Consider the following 17781-nt stretch of genomic DNA (forward strand, 5'->3'; position numbering starts at 1 on the left):
CCATTTCGGTCATCAGACCTATGGCCCCGCAGGGCGAGATCTTGTTGGGCGCAGAGTATTATTATTTGCACGTGTGCGGATAGCACATCTCGGTTTCTAATAACATCCACTCTATGATGGTCATTAACCTGACACGCTACTGAACCGCTAGCTTTCGTTTCCAAATAATCCAAGTATTTTGGATATGATTGTTGATGAGAAGATTTAGACGAGTTAAAATGCTCTTCAAATTTTTTTGCCATATTTTTCCAGTCCGAAAACCCAGTAATAAAAGCCGTACTTCTACTACTCGGAAAATGCCTACAACAAAAGCAATAAACCTTATCCTTTGCTACGGAGTATTCGAGCATTTCAAATTTGCAGTACCAAGAATAATTGAAGCCTCGATTTTTGCCACCAATTAAAGTTTTTGGGAAAGAACCCAGGTTTGGCTGAACGGGCAAACAATCTTTATCCAAACTAATATCCAAAGCATTTAAATTTGATAATGATTTTGTACTTCCCTCCTCTTTACTCCAGTTTTTAATGGGCTTTTGCTTTTCAATTATATCTGTATCGGTATCTCTAATTTTCAGTGCTTCTTCGGTAACCATTTCTGAACCTGAAAGCTCGAAAGCATTTATTTCAGGAAGAATGCCTTGAGTGGTTATCAAAGTTTCGGAATTATGTTTTTCAGCTTCAGTTTCGCATTCTACATCGTGCTCCTGAACCTCATGGTTCTCACCGAGACTACTAACATTCCCCTTAAATGATGGTTGCAAAAACCGTTCCTTTGCACCTCTCAGATTATCAACTAATATTTCATCTCTCTTTCTTTTTTGACGTTTTTGGGCCCCCGAAATGAATTTCCTTGAGTTCATATTTCTAGTTTTAAACTATCTATAGTAAACGCTTGGGTTTATAGTCTTAAAAAGACCGGGTTTTAGTCTTAAAAAAAGACTTGTTTAGCCTTAAGAAAAGACTGTTGTTTAGTCTTAAAAAAGACTGTTGTTTGGTCTTAAAAAAGACTGTTGTTTAGTCTTAAAAAAGACTGTTGTTTAGTCTTAAAAAAGACTGTTGTTTAGTCTTAAAAAAGACTGTTGTTTAGTCTTAAAAAAGACTGTTGTTTAGTCTTAAAAAAGACTGTTGTTTAGTCTTAAAAAAGACTGTTGTTTAGTCTTAAAAAAGACTGTTGTTTAGTCTTAAAAAAGACTGTTGTTTAGTCTTAAAAAAGACTGTTGTTTAGTCTTAAAAAAGACTGTTGTTTAGTCTTAAAAAAGACAGTTGTTTAGCCTTAAGAAAAGACTGTTGTTTAGTCTTAAAAAAGACAGTTGTTTAGTCTTAAAAAAGACTGTTGTTTAGTCTTAAAAAAGACAGTTGTTTAGTCTTAAAAAAGACTGTTGTTTAGTCTTAAAAAAGACTGTTGTTTAGTCTTAAAAAAGACTGTTGTTTAGTCTTAAAAAAGACTTGTTTAGTCTTAAAAAAGACTTGTTTAGTCTTAAAAAAGACTTGTTTAGCCATAAGAAAAGACTGTTGTTTAGTCTTAAAAAAGACTGTTGTTTAGTCTTAAAAAAGACTGTTGTTTAGTCTTAAAAAAGACTGTTTAGTCTTAAAAGAAGACTGTTTAGTCTTAAAAAAGACTGTTTAGTCTTAAAAAAGACTGTTGTTTAGTCTTAAAAAAGACTTGTTTAGCCTTAAGAAAAGACTGTTGTTTAGTCTTAAAAAAGACTTGTTTAGCCTTAAGAAAAGACTGTTGTTTAGTCTTAAAAAAGACAGTTGTTTAGCCTTAAGAAAAGACTGTTGTTTAGTCTTAAAAAAGACAGTTGTTTAGTCTTAAAAAAGACTGTTGTTTAGTCTTAAAAAAGACAGTTGTTTAGTCTTAAAAAAGACTGTTGTTTAGTCTTAAAAAAGACTGTTGTTTAGTCTTAAAAAAGACTGTTGTTTAGTCTTAAAAAAGACTTGTTTAGTCTTAAAAAAGACTTGTTTAGCCATAAGAAAAGACCGTTGTTTAGTCTTAAAAAAGACTGTTGTTTAGTCTTAAAAAAGACTGTTGTTTAGTCTTAAAAAAGACTGTTGTTTAGTCTTAAAAAAGACTGTTTAGTCTTAAAAGAAGACTGTTTAGTCTTAAAAAAGACTGTTGTTTAGTCTTAAAAAAGACTGTTGTTTAGTCTTAAAAAAAACTGTTGTTTTGTTTAGTCTTAAAAATTTAAGCTCTACTACAAGATGACTAGTTTGCTCTGCTCAACAAGACGAAATGAAAAATATGACATGGTTTTCACAAAAAGGCGCCTTTTGCATCAAACCTGTGAACAAAGGGAGTGGGAACGGAATTTTTCGGATCCACTACGAGAAATGTGACGGCGGCGGGGGGGGACGACTGTCGGACGGGGACGTGAATGTATTGTCCTCTCTAAGTTGGCTTTGTGCACGTAGGCACGTGCACAACGCCTCTTTCGTTCGCCTTCGCCATTGTTGCTTGACACCACTAGCGAAGCCTGAATGACCCAAAAATTTACTCTCGTATAATCTCGGGTGTTGTCGATACTAGTTTAGAGTTGGAAGATTTTATTCCTCTGCGCGACGTATGCCGCCTACGTTTTTAGGTCCTTTCTAGTTTTAATGCGAGAGGTGTAACCTGGGGTCAACGGTCAACAATTTAGCGGGGGATCTTGTTCTTTAGAATATAAAGAGAACGGGTTTTTGAAATGCTCTCTTGTACATTAAAAAGGCATAATGTAGCGAATATATCAAACAGGTACTAACGGACCCTTAGGGGAGTGAATGCAGGTGTGTGATGTTGTGTTTGATTTTAACAAATAGAAATATAAAAGGTGAAAGTACATAAAGTAATTAAACGCTGTTACAGTAAGAAATAAAATTTTATTTGAAGGCCTCTATAGGCACGTTTTTAAAAATATGGAGGCCCCCCAAGTAGGCCAAAATTTTTCAACGTAGGCACGTGCCTACCCGTGCCTACTGCTGGCGGCGCTACTGTGAAAGATCAAACCATGAAGACGGTAATTAATATCACGAAAGAAATTTTTTCAAGACACGGCATCCCAGAGATCATTCGCAGCGACAACGGCAGCAATCTATCAGCAACCCGAACTGTCGAATTTCAAGAATACGCGAAGAAGTCTGGTTTCACATCAATCACAAGTAGCCCAAGATACCCGCAGAGCAACGGGCTAGCCGAGTCAGCTGTGAAGATTGTGAAGTCCCTTCTAAAGAAGTCGAAAGATGTATCAGAAGGACTTCTCGCATACAGAACAACACCAACGAGAAATGGCTTCAGTCCCACTCAAATGTTGATAGGCCGGCGTTTAAGAACAACGCTTCCGACTACGTCTACCTCACTACTTCCGTCCATCCCGCCAGCAGCCCCTTACAAAAAACTTCTTAAGAAACCTTAAGAAATTTTATAAAGAAATTCGTTAAGAAATTCTTAAGAGATTTCTTTGGGAATTATTGGGAAGTTTGGCACTTTTTTCCCAATGGTTTTCTTAAGGTTTTCTTAAGAATATTTTTAACTAATTTCTTAAGGGTTTCTTTAGAATTATTTTAACTAATTTCTTACGGTTTTCTTAAGAATTTTTTGGGGGATTTGTTACGGTTTTCTTAAGAAATTTTTAGGGAATTTGTTACGGTTTTCTTAAGAATTTTTTAGGGAATTTGTTACGGTTTTCTTAAGAATTTTTTATGGAATTTGTTACGGTTTTCTTAAGATTTTTTGAGGATTTGTTACGGGTTTCTTAAGAATATTTTTGGGGGTTTCTTAAGAATATATTTGGTTAATTCTTACGGCTTTCTTAAGAATATTTTAGGTAATTTCTTTATAAACGCTTAAGGTTTTATGGCTTTCCCCTAAAACATTTTCCCAAGACTCCCAAACAATTCACCAAAGAATTCCCAAAATGTTTCCGGAATGATTCCCAAGACTCCCAATTAATTTACCAAAGAATTCCCAAAATGTTTCTGGAATGATTCCCAAGAAACTCCAAAATAACATTAAAAAATCCTTTTTCTATAGTCTGCTTACGAGTTAGTATTTAAACCTAACGATAAGGTGCAATATTAAATCACAACATTTCATTTTCCATCATCATTCTCTTATTTTTTATTCATATTTTTAATTATCAACTTCAACCTCATCTACCGTCCTATTTTCTTCTTCAATTAGGTTGTTTTCTGTTATGGCGTTTCCTATTTTCCTTTTATTGACATTGGTCATTTCTTTTATTTTATCCTGGATTGATCTCTTAATTTTGTCCACAGAGATGCCAGTGTATTTGCACTTGACGAAATCTACAAAAGAGTATATATTACACATCACACTGCAAATAAATTGCCTTTCAAATGTGAAAGAGAGGTTGATTATCAAAATTATTCATGCAAAGAAATTTTTAATTTTGCCGATTTAATTCAAAATTAATATGAATAATTAAGTACACAATTTGAATATTTGGCATCGTATTGTCTTATTTACTCAACCCAGTCCTAAATTTACAAAAAAAACTTACTTAGAATCGAGTTGATCTTGACTGGATCAAGCCTTTTCTTCGCGGCGATATGTTTGTAGGCGTTTGACTGCTTTCCACTGATGGAGCTGTTAATTAATTCGTGTTCCGAGAAAAGGCATAGTAGAAGATTCCTGGCGAAAACTTTCGGGTTTCCACTTGACGAAAATTCCGCGGTGGTCAAGTCTGACCGCTTAATCATGACATTATTTCCAATGTCAACCTAATTATGATCCATTACAGTCTCTGCCTTATATGATGAACATAGGGAATTAACGAAATTTTCTTACCATTTCTTCCGCTTCTATTTCTTTCTCTGGCTGACAACTTTGACCATCTTTGCTTTTTTTTACAATTTTTTTCATTTTCGTCACCAAAGACCCTAATTCTATATATAACAAATGTTTTTGATTATTAGAAAATTTCTTGTAGTGGCCGGCTTAAAACATTATTAGAAAGTTTCAAACAATAAGGTTTTTTATGAGAGAATTAATTCAGCTTCTTTGTATGTAACACCGATTACGAATTACGCGTAATCATTTCAGCACAGTCAAGGGCACGGGTTTGAATGGTTTCACGTAATCCCTTTAGTACAGCCAAAGGTACATCGTGTACATATAATACGCTGAGTGACTGGCCCCTTGGTTAGCCCAAAAATCAATCATATTGGTCCATACCTGCTAGTTTCTGTAATTTTTCATTTTCTTCTTTTAAGGCTTGATTTTTCCTTTTCAGTTTTTCAATTCTTTTCAAGAGTTTTTGTTCTCTTTTTGTAGTCTCTATAGCTTCAAGCTGGCTATCAGTAGTGGCACGTTCAGTTTCTTCTCCAATGACAGAGACACCGCGAGAGGCTTCAATATCATTGATTTCGTCCAGTAAATTTTGGTTTTGCTTTAGATGTAAAATCATTTAGTATGTCTTTTCTCAAGGTATGACATAATTCAGTGTAAAGGGGTAATTAAAAATATTATCGGAAACTACTTTGTTAATGGCTGGATCTCGGCTTTTCTTTGCTGGCATTATTTTGGTTACAGCCACTTGTGCGGCAACTTCTTTTCTTTTCATCTCCACTTCATCCGCACTACCTGAAGGATGTTTTAAAACATATTAATATATACAGGGTGTTTGTGAAAAGTCCATCAATAATGAAAGGGCGTATTTATTGGGCCATTTTGAGTCGAAAATGTTCTATGACATTTTGCCGTCCGAGCCACGGTTTTCGAGTTATGATTTGAATATTTTAGGGATGACCCCTTCATTAAATTAGCGCTGTCTTTCAATTTATTAATTAAATTTAAGGGGTCATCCGTAAATTACTCCAATCATAACTTGAAAACAATGGCCCGGACGGAAAAATGTCATAGAACATTTTCGACTCAAAATGGCCCAATAAATACGCCCATTCATTATTGATGGACCTTTCACAAACACCCTGTATAATAAATGCCATAGGATAGTGCCACTTAATTTCGACTGAAACCGAGTATATTGTCTTTTTAATCTGCATGTTGCCAAGACTTGATGGGTTTTTACGTTCCCTTTAATACATTGCAACAGCCGAGGGGATAATCACTCAGAGATTTCCTATACAACGATTTCAAATATTACGCGTAATCTCTTTAGTACAGACAAATACGCTGAGTGACTAGCCCCTCGGGCTATTCCCCTACTCTTTAAACAATTTCAGCAATTAATAACTGAATATATTTACCAAAAGCCAGAAGTTTAGCAGGATAGGTCTTCTTTTTCCATAAAACGTTTGTTTCTAGTCCAATATATGGTGAAAAATCTCGAGATGATGCAATTTTACATGCTAAATCTTTATCCGCAATTGTTTTAATGGAGTACACGTCCAATGTAGTTATTTCTTCGGTGACCCATTCTATGAGCACATAAAGTCCTGATGCCTTTGACATATTGTAGCGATGTAAGCGTACTGTTCTAAATTTTACAATTTCAAATATATGAAATCCAAGGCCAAGGTTACTCTAGAAAAATACACTGATCTAAGGCGCCCGTACAGTGAGTGACCTCGTTGCTATTTGAGCTTCAGCCTAACCCGTTCAAAACTCCGATACAAATCGCCGAACCCTCGATACCTGTTTTTTTTTTTTTTTTTCTCTCTTCCTTTCAATGGTAATCCCCTAATCCGCATCCCACTACCCCATAGTCATCTTTGCCTGTTAGTACCAAAAGGCCTATCTGTTTGCTATGCAAATAACATAAAAAACAGTAACTCGCGAGAGATGTTTTTTTTTCTCTCTCTTCAAGAAATGGAAGGATAAATTGTCATTCAATTGAGAAGGTTTTCATGGAAATTTTTGCAACTTGCTACTTTGTTTGCGCGTAGCGTTTCCCACTAGTAACTTAACTACTGAAAACGGTTCAGCCATTTTTGATTACTCTAAAATTAAGCGCAAAGTATTATTAAATTATACGTTTATATGCCTAATTATGAGTAAAAGATACCGTGAATATTTATGGACGGACAAAAAGGTTATTCCAAAGCGATCTCGAGCACGGTATACAAAAAATAATAAAGCAAAAGTTTCAAAAGAAACTAGTTCGGAGTCGGAAAGTTCGGAATCTCGGTGTGATGCAGGTCGGCCTATACGTTTTCAAGAATATGCTAATGAGTGTGGATCACAGAATGGAAACAATGATCACCATGATAATACAGGAAATGAACAACACCATTTTCGTGCAGCCATGGAAGCGTTGCCCTATTTGTAAGTTATATTAATTATATATAACATAATTTCGTTCATATTTATCATTAATTTTTGAATTAAGGCATTTCGAGTCGGACCAAGAAATAAATCATAATCCAGCTAACGAAAACTATAGCAATAGTGATTCCGATCAAGGCGACCATATAAACAATGAAAACCAAGTTACTGATATGGTATGACTTAGACAAATGTAAATTTTTATTAAAGTGGGTTTATCCATAACGTGGCTGAAAAGGTTGTGAAATTCAAGGGGGAACCCACAATAATGTAATTTTCTACACCAGATTTCAGACTTCAAACTGTATTCATAAAGAATTCAAAGGGATTCTAAATGGTCTTGCAAAGATTTAGAACACCTAACGGTAATAGTTAGCTAGGGCGCTGTCGGTTAGCTGTGGCATAGGGGCTAGCCACCACCCCTCTATGCATTGTAAAGGCGTTAGATAAGTGGCAATAAGTCGCAAGATGACTTGGCCCAATTAGCTATAGCTAGCTTTTTATAAAAAAAAAAATTCGCGAGTGGTTTCCCCCTCTGGGAAAGACAATTAGCGGCATATAGGCCTAATATCTTGTTTAAACCTAAACCGTTGTTTACATTTCATTCTTGTAAATTAATATATGATCGATATACTATCATTACTATAGGATGGACCACTATATGAAGGATCATATCTGACAAAAAAAGAGAGTATGCTCCTGTTAATGGCCCATATTTTGAGGCACCATACCTCTGATGAAGCTACTTCAAGTTTATTAAAACTGATTAGATGGCATATGCCACAAAATGCATCCACGTCATTTCCAATTACAAAATATCTTTTTAATAAATACTTCCAAAGCTCGCAAACTTTGGTTAAGCCGTACTTTTACTGTCCCAAAAGTGAGTGTAAATCAAATTATTTGGGCCCAGCTGAGGAAGAAAGCGAAAAAGAACTACAATGTGATATTTGCCAGTCAAACTTGAACGCTGATTTGTTGTTAAAAGAGGGTAACTACTTTTTGGTATTCGATGTGGAATCGCAAATCAAAAATCTTTTAGAACTGGTTAACCCTGACTTGACTAAAACTGAAAACTACTTCGATGTTTCGGATATTACCAAATCTGCAAAGTATCGTAAACATAATTTAAACGAGAATGATGTGACTATAACATGGAACACTGACGGTGTTCCCGTTTTTGAATCGTCAAATTATAATATTTGGCCATTGCAATTTACTATCAATGAGCTACCACTAGGAGCCAGACAACGAAATGTTCTCTGTGCAGGCCTTTGGTTTGGGTCAAAAAAACCAAACATGAACTGTTTTTTGAAACCTTTTGTTGACGTTATGAATTCGCTTTCTTCAAATGGATTTCTCTGGACAAACAAAGACGGAATTAGCTTAAGATCTCGAGTGTTCCCTGGACCGTGCACGGTTGACACCATAGCTAGGTGCACGATTCAAAATATGACGCAATTTAATGGGCTATATGGTTGTCCATGGTGTTATCACCCTGGAGCTATGGTAGAAAAAGGAAATGGCCATATTAGAGTTTATCCTTTCAAAAATTTCGAGAATGTAGATTCGAGATCAAAAACGACATTTCTCCGGGACGCTAGAAAAGCGGTGAATAATTTAGAAATTATTAAAGGTGTTAAAGGCCCATCAGTTCTTTTAAAGTTAAATCGCTTTGACTTAGCGGAAGACGTAACAGTAGACTATATGCACTGCTTATGTTTAGGCGTAATCAGAACAACCACAAATTTGTGGCTAGATTCAAAGTCGCACAACGAATCATATTATTTGGGTAATAATGTAGAAGCTTTGGACAGCAAGCTCCTAGCAATTAAAGTCCCGAAAGAGTTTTCACGAAAACCTAGGTCATTCGAATCACGTGCACATTGGAAGGCGTCAGAATGGAGATCATGGGCGTTATTTTACTCTCCATCGGTTTTAAAAGGTCTTTTACCTAGCCAGTTTTATAATAACTGGATGAAACTGATTATGGTATTCCACGTATTATTGGCAAAGTCAATACAAATTAATTTGTTATACCAAGTGAGAAAAATAGTCTCAGAATTTCTAAGCAGTTATGAAAATCTTTACGGCGAAGAGTACATGGTTTTCAACGTACATCAAGTAATTCATCTAGTCGAATGTGTCGCAAATTGGGGCCCACTTTGGTCATTTTCGGCGTTTCCATTTGAATCCAATAATGGTCGACTTCTAAAACTTTTCCATGGGACGCAATATGTGCAAACTCAAATATCCCAGCGATTTTTGTTTCTACAATATTTACCAACGCTGGTTTTAAAAAATGACGCTTTTAAAGACAAACCATTGCTTGCAAACTTTTTCGGTTATTTAACTAATAACTTCAGCCAATTTCCTTCGCCTAAAATTGAAGATCGCGATAAAAAAACAATTATCTTTGGGAAAACATTGACCGCAAATCTAGCTGCAGATGAAAGTATATTATTAGAGGAGCATGGTATTCAAACTTCCACAACTATTATACACAAAAAAGTTACTGTAAATGGACTAGTCTTTAATACCAAGTCTAGAAGCAAAAAAGTAGAAAACTGCTACGTTTGCATTGAGATTGAGAGTATATTTCACTATTTCAAAATAAGCCAAATTTATTCAACCTCAGATGGGAAAGCGTTTGTCACTGCTCAAAATTTAAAAACTATTTATTATAATGAATTCAAAAGTGTGGAATTTGGCCTTCCTGAAATACTCTATCCTTTTGAAATAACTAGAACGAAAACGCTGATTTACCTTAATAAAGAAAAATTGATCAAATGTTTAAGAATTGTCAGAGGTACTAAGCAGTACCTCATTAAAGTAAATGTTGTTTTGGATGGTAATTAAAAATATTAATTTTTACTGATTTCATATTTCGACTCATTTTTTTCATAAATCTTGGTAGCATATCGTTTAATTTTTTACTTACAATTTTAATTAAATGGGCTATAGGAGAAATATTTCCCAGCAGTAATTGATTACGTTTAATTTTTGAATAAGCCTTAATTCTTTGCCCATATTAAAATGAATCTCCCAAAGGTACCCTTAAACATTCCGAAGAGTCCTCGTAAAACCCACAAAAAATCTCTAAAGGTTCCTACTAATATTCCAAATAGTTCTTAAGATATATTTTGCCAATAACACCTACAAAACATTCTCCCAAAGGTTCACGTACATTAATATCCTAAAGAGTCATTGAGAAATATTTTCCCAATTACCCCTTTAAAACATTCTCCCAACGCTTCCCTAAAAATTTGTTAAGAGTCCTTAAGAAATATTTTCGCAATAACCCCTTCAAAACATTCTCCCAACGCTTCCCTAAAAATTTGTTAAGAGTCCTTAAGAAATATTTTCGCAATAACCCCTTCAAAACATTCTCCCAAAGTTTCCCTATAAATTTCTAAAGAATCCATAAGAAACATTTTCCCAATAACCCCTTGAAAACATTATCCCAAAGTTTCCCTATAAATTTCTAAAGAATCCTTAAGAAATATTTTCCCAATAACCCCTTCAAAACATTCTCCCAAAGTTTCCCTATAAATTTCTAAAGAATCCTTAAGAAATATTTTCCCAATAACCCCTTCAAAACATTCTCCCAAGGTTTCCCTATAAATTTCTAAAGAGTCCTTAAGAAATATTTTCCCTACGTTCAAACTCCCAAAGACCCCTTTGAACTCTCAAGTTTTTTCTTAAGGTTTCTTAAGAAATTTTTTGTAAGGGGCGATCATACGAGAGAGAGACCTATCCTTGAAGCAAGAACAAAAACGCACTTACGATCGCCATCACGGAGTAAAGGAATTACCTGAATTACAACCGGGGGAAAGAGTATGGATAGTGGATATGAGGAGAGAAGGAGTTGTCCTTAGAAAAGCAGACCAGCCCAGATCTTACATCATCGGAACCTCCAAAGGGAATCTCCGACGAAATCGTTTCCATCTTGTATCTTTACCAGAAAGCAAGAAGCAACTATCCAGACAGGATTGGGCAGCGTCTAACATTGGTCCAGAGGACATCATAAACGAAGAACCGCGAACTCAAAGTTCGAGCCAACCACGCAATGAAATCCAAGCCGTTGATCCCCTCCAAGAGCAAGTCAACAATCCTGAAATCAACGAACAGACCACGTCCCAGTCCAGTTCCGGTGTTAACCGACGACAGCCAAGATTCGAAATAAGAGACTTTGGGACGATCACTCGAAGCGGAAGAACCTCAAGACCTGTCGTTAGATTCGATCAAATGTTGATATAGAAATTGTATAACTTAAGAGAAAAAGGGGATGTGTAATATCTACTAATAATATTAGTTATCTTGTAATATTGACTGTAGACGTTTATGTCTATTTACCTTATCTATTGTGTCTCTCTCTATGACGTAGCTTCTAGATTGTATAAATAGTTCAGCCCTTATCAATACTAGGCAGTTCTAGTGACGACCTCGACTCATGTAACCCACTTGTAAATAAATCATCTTTTAATAGTAATTAACCTTGTGTAGTTGTTTAAGAACACGCAAACAGAAATCAGTCAATGGGGACAAACAGGAAATGAAATTACTTTTATGTGTTTGATATGCCAAAAATGAGCAAAATCATCCCATAGACCATTTGCCTATCACTAAGAAAAGGGCAGTTGAGATTATGAAGGATAGAGTTATTTCAAAGCCACTGGATTCTGTTAACAAAGTACCTATCAATATATTTTTCTGAGTTAGGGTTAGGTAGGTTAGGTTTGGTTAAGTTAGGTTAGTAATATTTTATAAATCATTTAACTATGATACGCCTTTTCCAAAATATTGATGTTTAGCTTCATTGACTTCTCAAATAATATGCCTTTTCCAAAACATTACTGTTATGTTATGCTACGTTAGGTTTGGTTAGGAGGACGTCTCTTCCTCATTGGAGCGGTTATACACTTCAAGTAAGTGTATCCCTTATGGAATGAAAAAATAAATAAATAAAACCAGCAAATTCTACTCTATTTGAGTCTTTTTGAGTATGCAATATTGGGTTAATTGGAATAGGAGAACTGGGAATTGTGTTGAATGAGGTTTGGGTAAATGATCATTGGGTGTTTTAAATTGGGTGAAATGGGGGTAGCCCTTTTAATTGATAAAAATTAATTAGAACGTCTGAATCAAAGGCTTAGCGTTTTTCTTTTAATCTGTTAAGAAAGGGATATGCTATATATATATAAGTAATATATAAACAGCCATTTCAAATAGCAATATAAAAAATATTCTTAGGATATCAAAATGAAACAGAGCTTTATAGCAACAAAACTACTATAGGCATGAAAATTACGAAAGATATTTCAATATATTAATTTAATATTATGAAGAAAAGAAAATATTGAGGGTTTTTAGGATTTCTTTACATATCAACATAAGGTGAACTACTAACGAGGCGCACTAGTGTAACAACGGACGTACACATAGACTGCTTTTTTACTGTTCCGTATTAATTTTCAGTTGAGAAACAGGATTATCTCAAATTCTAAAATAAATATAATTAATATTATATATTTTCTTCGTCAGTTATTCACCTTACTACGCGTTACATCGTTTAAAAAAGGACAATTAAACATTCTTCAGAGACTTATTGAATCGGTAGTATATAAAGGTTTCACATCGCAGCTATGGATAAGAACAGCGCAATTGCATGAACCTTTGGTGGAAGCCCCACCATTGGAAGGCTAGACAAAGACCAGATGAAGGTGGTGTTTAGAAGCCTGTAAGTTCACACTGGTGTCCATGTGGGATGGACAAAATACCGGACGAACCCGGGATCCTCTTGCTGCGGGGCGAAAGCGCTAACAGCTACGCCACCCCTGTACCGTCCATGTCGTCTCGCCCAATTTGACTCGGAATAAAAATGGGTATCTTGTAATGCGTTGGCGGTAGTTTAGGCTCGTGAACGATGTTATATTTATAGTAAAATATATTTTCAATATCTGTAAGCCAAACGTACTGAGCGTGGGCTTAACTTTTTTTTATTGTAGGGTTCGATATTCCTTCGTCACTGGCGATTCGCTTCAGCGTTGGAGTTTATATCTTGATAGTAGTGGTTTTCGTCAATTTGTTCAACGGAGTCTTGAAAGCCAACTACTCATCTCAGAAAAGAGAAAATATCAATAGTGTAACCGATACCTTGAGATTATCTGAAGACATCCCGGTTCGATTTTATCCTGAAATTAGAGAGGATAAAGTTTGTCGATCGGTTAGGATTTTACACTTTCGTCTAAGGCGACTTCTAGTGATCTATCCTAAGAATATTCGAATCATTTATTTCAGACTGATAATGAATTAAGAATGCTCTGCGACAGGATGCGGGTGTATGCATCTGGAAATTATATTTTTGAAAATCTAACTAGAGGAAAAGACGTTTGGTTTGCGGACACATCTTTTTTACAGCAAATGGCTGTCGAGCTGCATCTCTTAAACGTAACCTTTCATTGGGATTTTCACTTTGGTTCGAATAAGTACTTCGAGGAACCGATGGTTTTTATGGCAGATGAAAGAATGAATGCTGAAGCTTTGAAGTATATAAACCGAAGGTTGGTTTCCTTACTATCCTAGTTAAGTAATACACTGTGGGCTGCTGTTTTTTCATTTCCAATTATTTGATTAATAATTTAGATTATTATAGCACAAAAGCGGTGATACCATCCAACTACGGTTTAATTAATGTCATTTTATTAAAGACTAGAAGCAAAAGGAACCTGGCGTTTCCTGATGATAATTTTTATTACTTTTTGAGCTGCCATTTTGAACGATTTCGGCAATTTGAATCTCAAAAGCCATAAGACTCAACGATAAAATGGTTGTACTAAGACAGCAGTTAAAAAAATAACAAACGCGGTTCTAAAAATCGCTTTGTAATACAAAACTGCTGTTTTAGAAATTACGGCAACTTTTTGGGGCATTAGCAGTCTTTCAACAATTCTTAATCCAACAGTTTTATTATTATTAAAAAAAACTTTCTTGGATAGAACCAGGACTTACAAAACCATTGATAAAGATGTGGTTAATCACTTGGCTGAAGTAACAGATATTAAAAGCACTTTATAATTACATTAATTCATTTTTCGCGAGAAGCCGAGCTGGTGATCGACTGGGGAATGTCCAGGGAGAGGGAAATATAATTTTTCAGAAAGTCGGTCGAAGCATTTCGTTGGTTTTTCGCATTAATCTGCTATTGTCGCAGCATACTGGTTCACGTGAAATCCGTCTTTCAAATCGTGGCGCTGCTATGCTTGACTTTTCATTCTGAGAGAGCGGTTGCTCTCTTAAATAAGACTTCATGCTGCCTTTAATGTATAAGGGTTGTTTTTTGATTGGATGTATTATTTTCGGATTATCAGAAGTAAGATGAGACTAGAAGTATAGAGCTCAAGCATTGGTGAACAAATTTGAGGATTTTATGCCGCTTCTATGGCGCCTACACTAGAGAGAAAAAAATTGGTCGAGTTCCAAAAAATTTTCTACCCCCTTCCCCTCTATTAAAAGCCGCGGAACACGGACGCGGGTGCTTGAATCTAGTTCGGCCGTCTACCGCCACGAGCGTGTCACGTTTTGGGGGAAAATTAAGAAACCGCTACCAGACGGCCAACCGTTAGTGTGTTATCAAGAATATTCACTTTCGCCAAGTGAAGAATTTGGTTAGCTCAGTACATCTAGTCTCATCTTACTTCTGGGATTATGTATTCTGTTTTGAAAAAATTCCACTGAACTAAAATCCGCACATTTATTTTGTGTTTAATATTTCAAAATGGTCCATCCATAAGTTTATTTTATAAAAAAATATAGTTGCTAAGGGTGGTTTTCATTTTCAAAAAATTAATCAATCTTTTTAGCGAAAACGTTCAAATTTTCCCATAGAAATAACATGGGAGTTTTTTTTCCAAATTATCCATTTTGTCGCCACCGTTTTGCAATGAAATATACGTTTGTTACTTTTGGGAACGGTTTTATATCAAAATATAAAGCTTTTTCGAAACAAATTAAACGTTTTTAGAGAAAAATTAGGTTTAAGTGTCACATTTCATGATTTTAAATCAGGCTTTGGCTTACGTTGTTCCTCCCTATATGCCATACTGTTGGACTTACGGCGTTTGACCGTGGATAAAGCCGGGGAGAAAGCCACTCTTGCACTTTTACCTAGGATTTTTGTCTGATTTTACTCTCTTTCGTTGCAAAAACTGAATGATATTGAAATATTAAACTATTTTAAGGAAGTAATTAGAATTAACAGATAGTTTGTGTTATAATTAATATTTTTTGCTGATAATTCTAAGATAGCGGTAGCTTTCTTAGATAAGAATTGATCCTGACTTTAATGTATAAGTGTGGTTTTTTGATTGGCTGTAACTTTCTTCGTATTATGTTTACTGTTTTGAAAAATTTCCACTGAACCACAATCCAGGACGTTAAGATGTGGTTAAAATTTCAAAGAGATAATTTCAATAGTTTTGCTTATGGAAAATAAAGTTGCTAAGGGTGGTTTTCATTTGCATAAAATTTGTCACAGATTTTGACGAAAAACTGGAAATTTTCCCATAGGAATAACATGGGAAAAATTTGCTGTGATAGCCAAAGCTTTTCGACCAATTTTTGAAGACTATATGCTCGATAGGCCTGAAAAACGTTTCAAATGAAAGGTTGAGCATTATATTGGTGCCTTTTGAAGTTTCATTAAAACAATTAATTGAAGTATTGTTTTCATAGTTTTAATTACACACTCTGAATTGCATGGTTTACCCTGAAACTGTGGAAAGTACTACTTTTTATTATTATTTTATAATTAGTGGTATAAGATAAGTAAGATAAGAATTTTTTAAAATAAATGATGTTTTATAATCATGTCTTCAAAAGTGAAAATTTGAATATCTGTAACTTCAGGCAGTTAATTTTCTACACTTATGTTTTACACTTTCCGGTCATTGTCTACAATGACAGTTTTTATTAATTTGCATGTGGACTGTTATATTAGTGATATTAACGAAGATTAAATATTGTAACATTGTTGTAATTTGGAAAAAGAAACCCATGACTGGAGCGTGCAGGTTATGAGCGCGAATGTGCTAAAATCTTTTAGCAATTCAACTACTACTTGCCAATAGATTCTAAAGCCCATTTTTATAGCATTGCCATGTTTTGACACCGCCAAACCAATCAACAGCTCATTTGATAGTCTGCTGTTTCAACCAAAGTCCAAATGAGAAGCGCGCCAATGCCGAAACACGGATGCAACGTTACCATTAAACTGACAACTGCTATTTTTAAACGTTCATATTGCTTCTTGCCCGTAACATCCGCGCGAACTATCTTAAATTCTTCTAAATTATGATCGAAATGGTTTAATTAGAGCCAACTTAATGTTACTTAAAATCTTTGGAAAATATCATTTTGAAGTCCTGACCAAAAACCTTGAAACTATCAAATAAAGTCGGCATTAATAATGCTGACAAATTTTGCAATGTGATTTGTGTTACGGATTTGTAAATTGATTATTACAGATTGCGGGCTTTCTTGGAAACCGGCCAAATAACACCGTTTCTACGCTCTCTCAAGAGGGACTTTCACTTTGAATTGGAACCTCAACCTTCGACGGCTGAGAATGAAGTACACGTACTCAGGTTCAAGGACATTGAAGTGAAGTTCAGATTGTGGGCGGCAATGCTAGGAGTCACTTCTTTCGTCTTCACCATAGAGATACTGTCAATGTTCCAGTACCGAGAACCACTAAAAATCATACGGATGAAACGAAAATTATTAGGAATGTAATCCCTTGCAAAAGACCTTTAAACCGGATAATATTTTAAACGATTTTGATTCGAACGAACACATCACTCCGAGTCTGTTCAGACTTTTTTTGCACAAAGCACACGAGTTAGATAGCAAGTTAAATCACACAAGCAAAATAAAGCGATAAAATAAGTGTTGAAATTAATAAAAAAAAAAGTCATTCACACCCCACAAGCAAAGACGAAGGTATTTTTTTAATCCTTTACAGATATTAGCTGATTAGAAATTTTAAGAAAAATATCGAAAGGGTATATTGGCCTTGTTAATTTTCCAAAAACTTGGTCCTAATAACTATTTTTTTATTTATTAATTTCTGTTGACCAACTTCTGGCGAAGAAGTATTTTTTAACTAATAGAAGTGAACTTCTCGTGTTATTGTTAGTTAAGGAAACCTGTTATTTCACTTGACTAGAAATATTGTAAACCCTGCCTAAAATATTTTCAAAATTATCACTATAATTATATAATATTTCTATACGGTATGAAAGTGATAATCCATACCAAAGGCGTCGAGTAGAGAGGGAGAGCGATTTCAATTTTTGAAAAACGGCAAATCAGAGCTAATTCCGGTCCAAGGGAGCTAAAGCATCGAATACCGGAGCATGTGCCGGAGGAAAATCCTAGGAACAAACCCTTATGCCTAGAGCTTGCAAGTTCTAAGGCAACTTTGTTCAGAGGAGCTTTCCTCCGTGGTTTTGCCCTTTTACCAAAACTTCCCAAGGTTAACGGTAATCCCTTTTTGG

The 17781-nt window shown here is 35.1% G+C and overlaps 2 protein-coding genes across 2 annotated transcripts; one reads left to right on the forward strand and one right to left on the reverse strand.

The window, feature by feature from the left end:
- Positions 1-3733: 3733 nt before the first annotated feature.
- On the reverse strand, positions 3734-6646 carry LOC149627463 (uncharacterized). The gene is made up of 6 exons (XM_089852152.1): positions 6208-6646; positions 5478-5581; positions 5174-5387; positions 4787-4884; positions 4500-4719; positions 3734-4284 (listed from the first exon to the last, which is right to left on the reverse strand). Exons 1-6 carry the CDS (start codon positions 6410-6412, stop codon positions 4109-4111), a joined length of 1017 nt encoding a protein of 338 aa, XP_089708278.1. The 5' UTR covers positions 6413-6646; the 3' UTR covers positions 3734-4108.
- Positions 6647-6833: 187 nt separating this feature from the next.
- LOC149627464 (uncharacterized) lies at positions 6834-10837 on the forward strand. The gene is made up of 3 exons (XM_089852151.1): positions 6834-7225; positions 7290-7401; positions 7874-10837. Exons 1-3 carry the CDS (start codon positions 6951-6953, stop codon positions 10082-10084), a joined length of 2598 nt encoding a protein of 865 aa, XP_089708277.1. The 5' UTR covers positions 6834-6950; the 3' UTR covers positions 10085-10837.
- Positions 10838-17781: the final 6944 nt, after the last annotated feature.

Source organism: Phalangium opilio, unplaced genomic scaffold (genome assembly GCF_054372755.1).
Source record: "Phalangium opilio isolate 3A_F unplaced genomic scaffold, DU_Popi_V2 ptg000105l_1, whole genome shotgun sequence".
Lineage (NCBI taxonomy): Eukaryota > Metazoa > Arthropoda > Arachnida > Opiliones > Phalangiidae > Phalangium > Phalangium opilio.

Excerpts from the sequence above, each read along its gene's own strand:
- LOC149627463 (XM_089852152.1), bottom strand. The coding sequence starts at position 6,412 with ATGTCAAAGGCATCAGGACTTTATGTGCTCATAGAATGGGTCACCGAA. Across the intron at positions 5,582-6,207 it reads TGCTAAACTTCTGGCTTTTG|GTAGTGCGGATGAAGTGGAG; the intron begins GTAAATATATTC and ends AACATCCTTCAG. Across the intron at positions 5,388-5,477 it reads GAGATCCAGCCATTAACAAA|CAAAACCAAAATTTACTGGA; the intron begins GTAGTTTCCGAT and ends TTACATCTAAAG.
- LOC149627464 (XM_089852151.1), top strand. The coding sequence starts at position 6,951 with ATGAGTAAAAGATACCGTGAATATTTATGGACGGACAAAAAGGTTATT. Across the intron at positions 7,226-7,289 it reads ATGGAAGCGTTGCCCTATTT|GCATTTCGAGTCGGACCAAG; the intron begins GTAAGTTATATT and ends TTTTGAATTAAG. Across the intron at positions 7,402-7,873 it reads AAAACCAAGTTACTGATATG|GATGGACCACTATATGAAGG; the intron begins GTATGACTTAGA and ends TCATTACTATAG.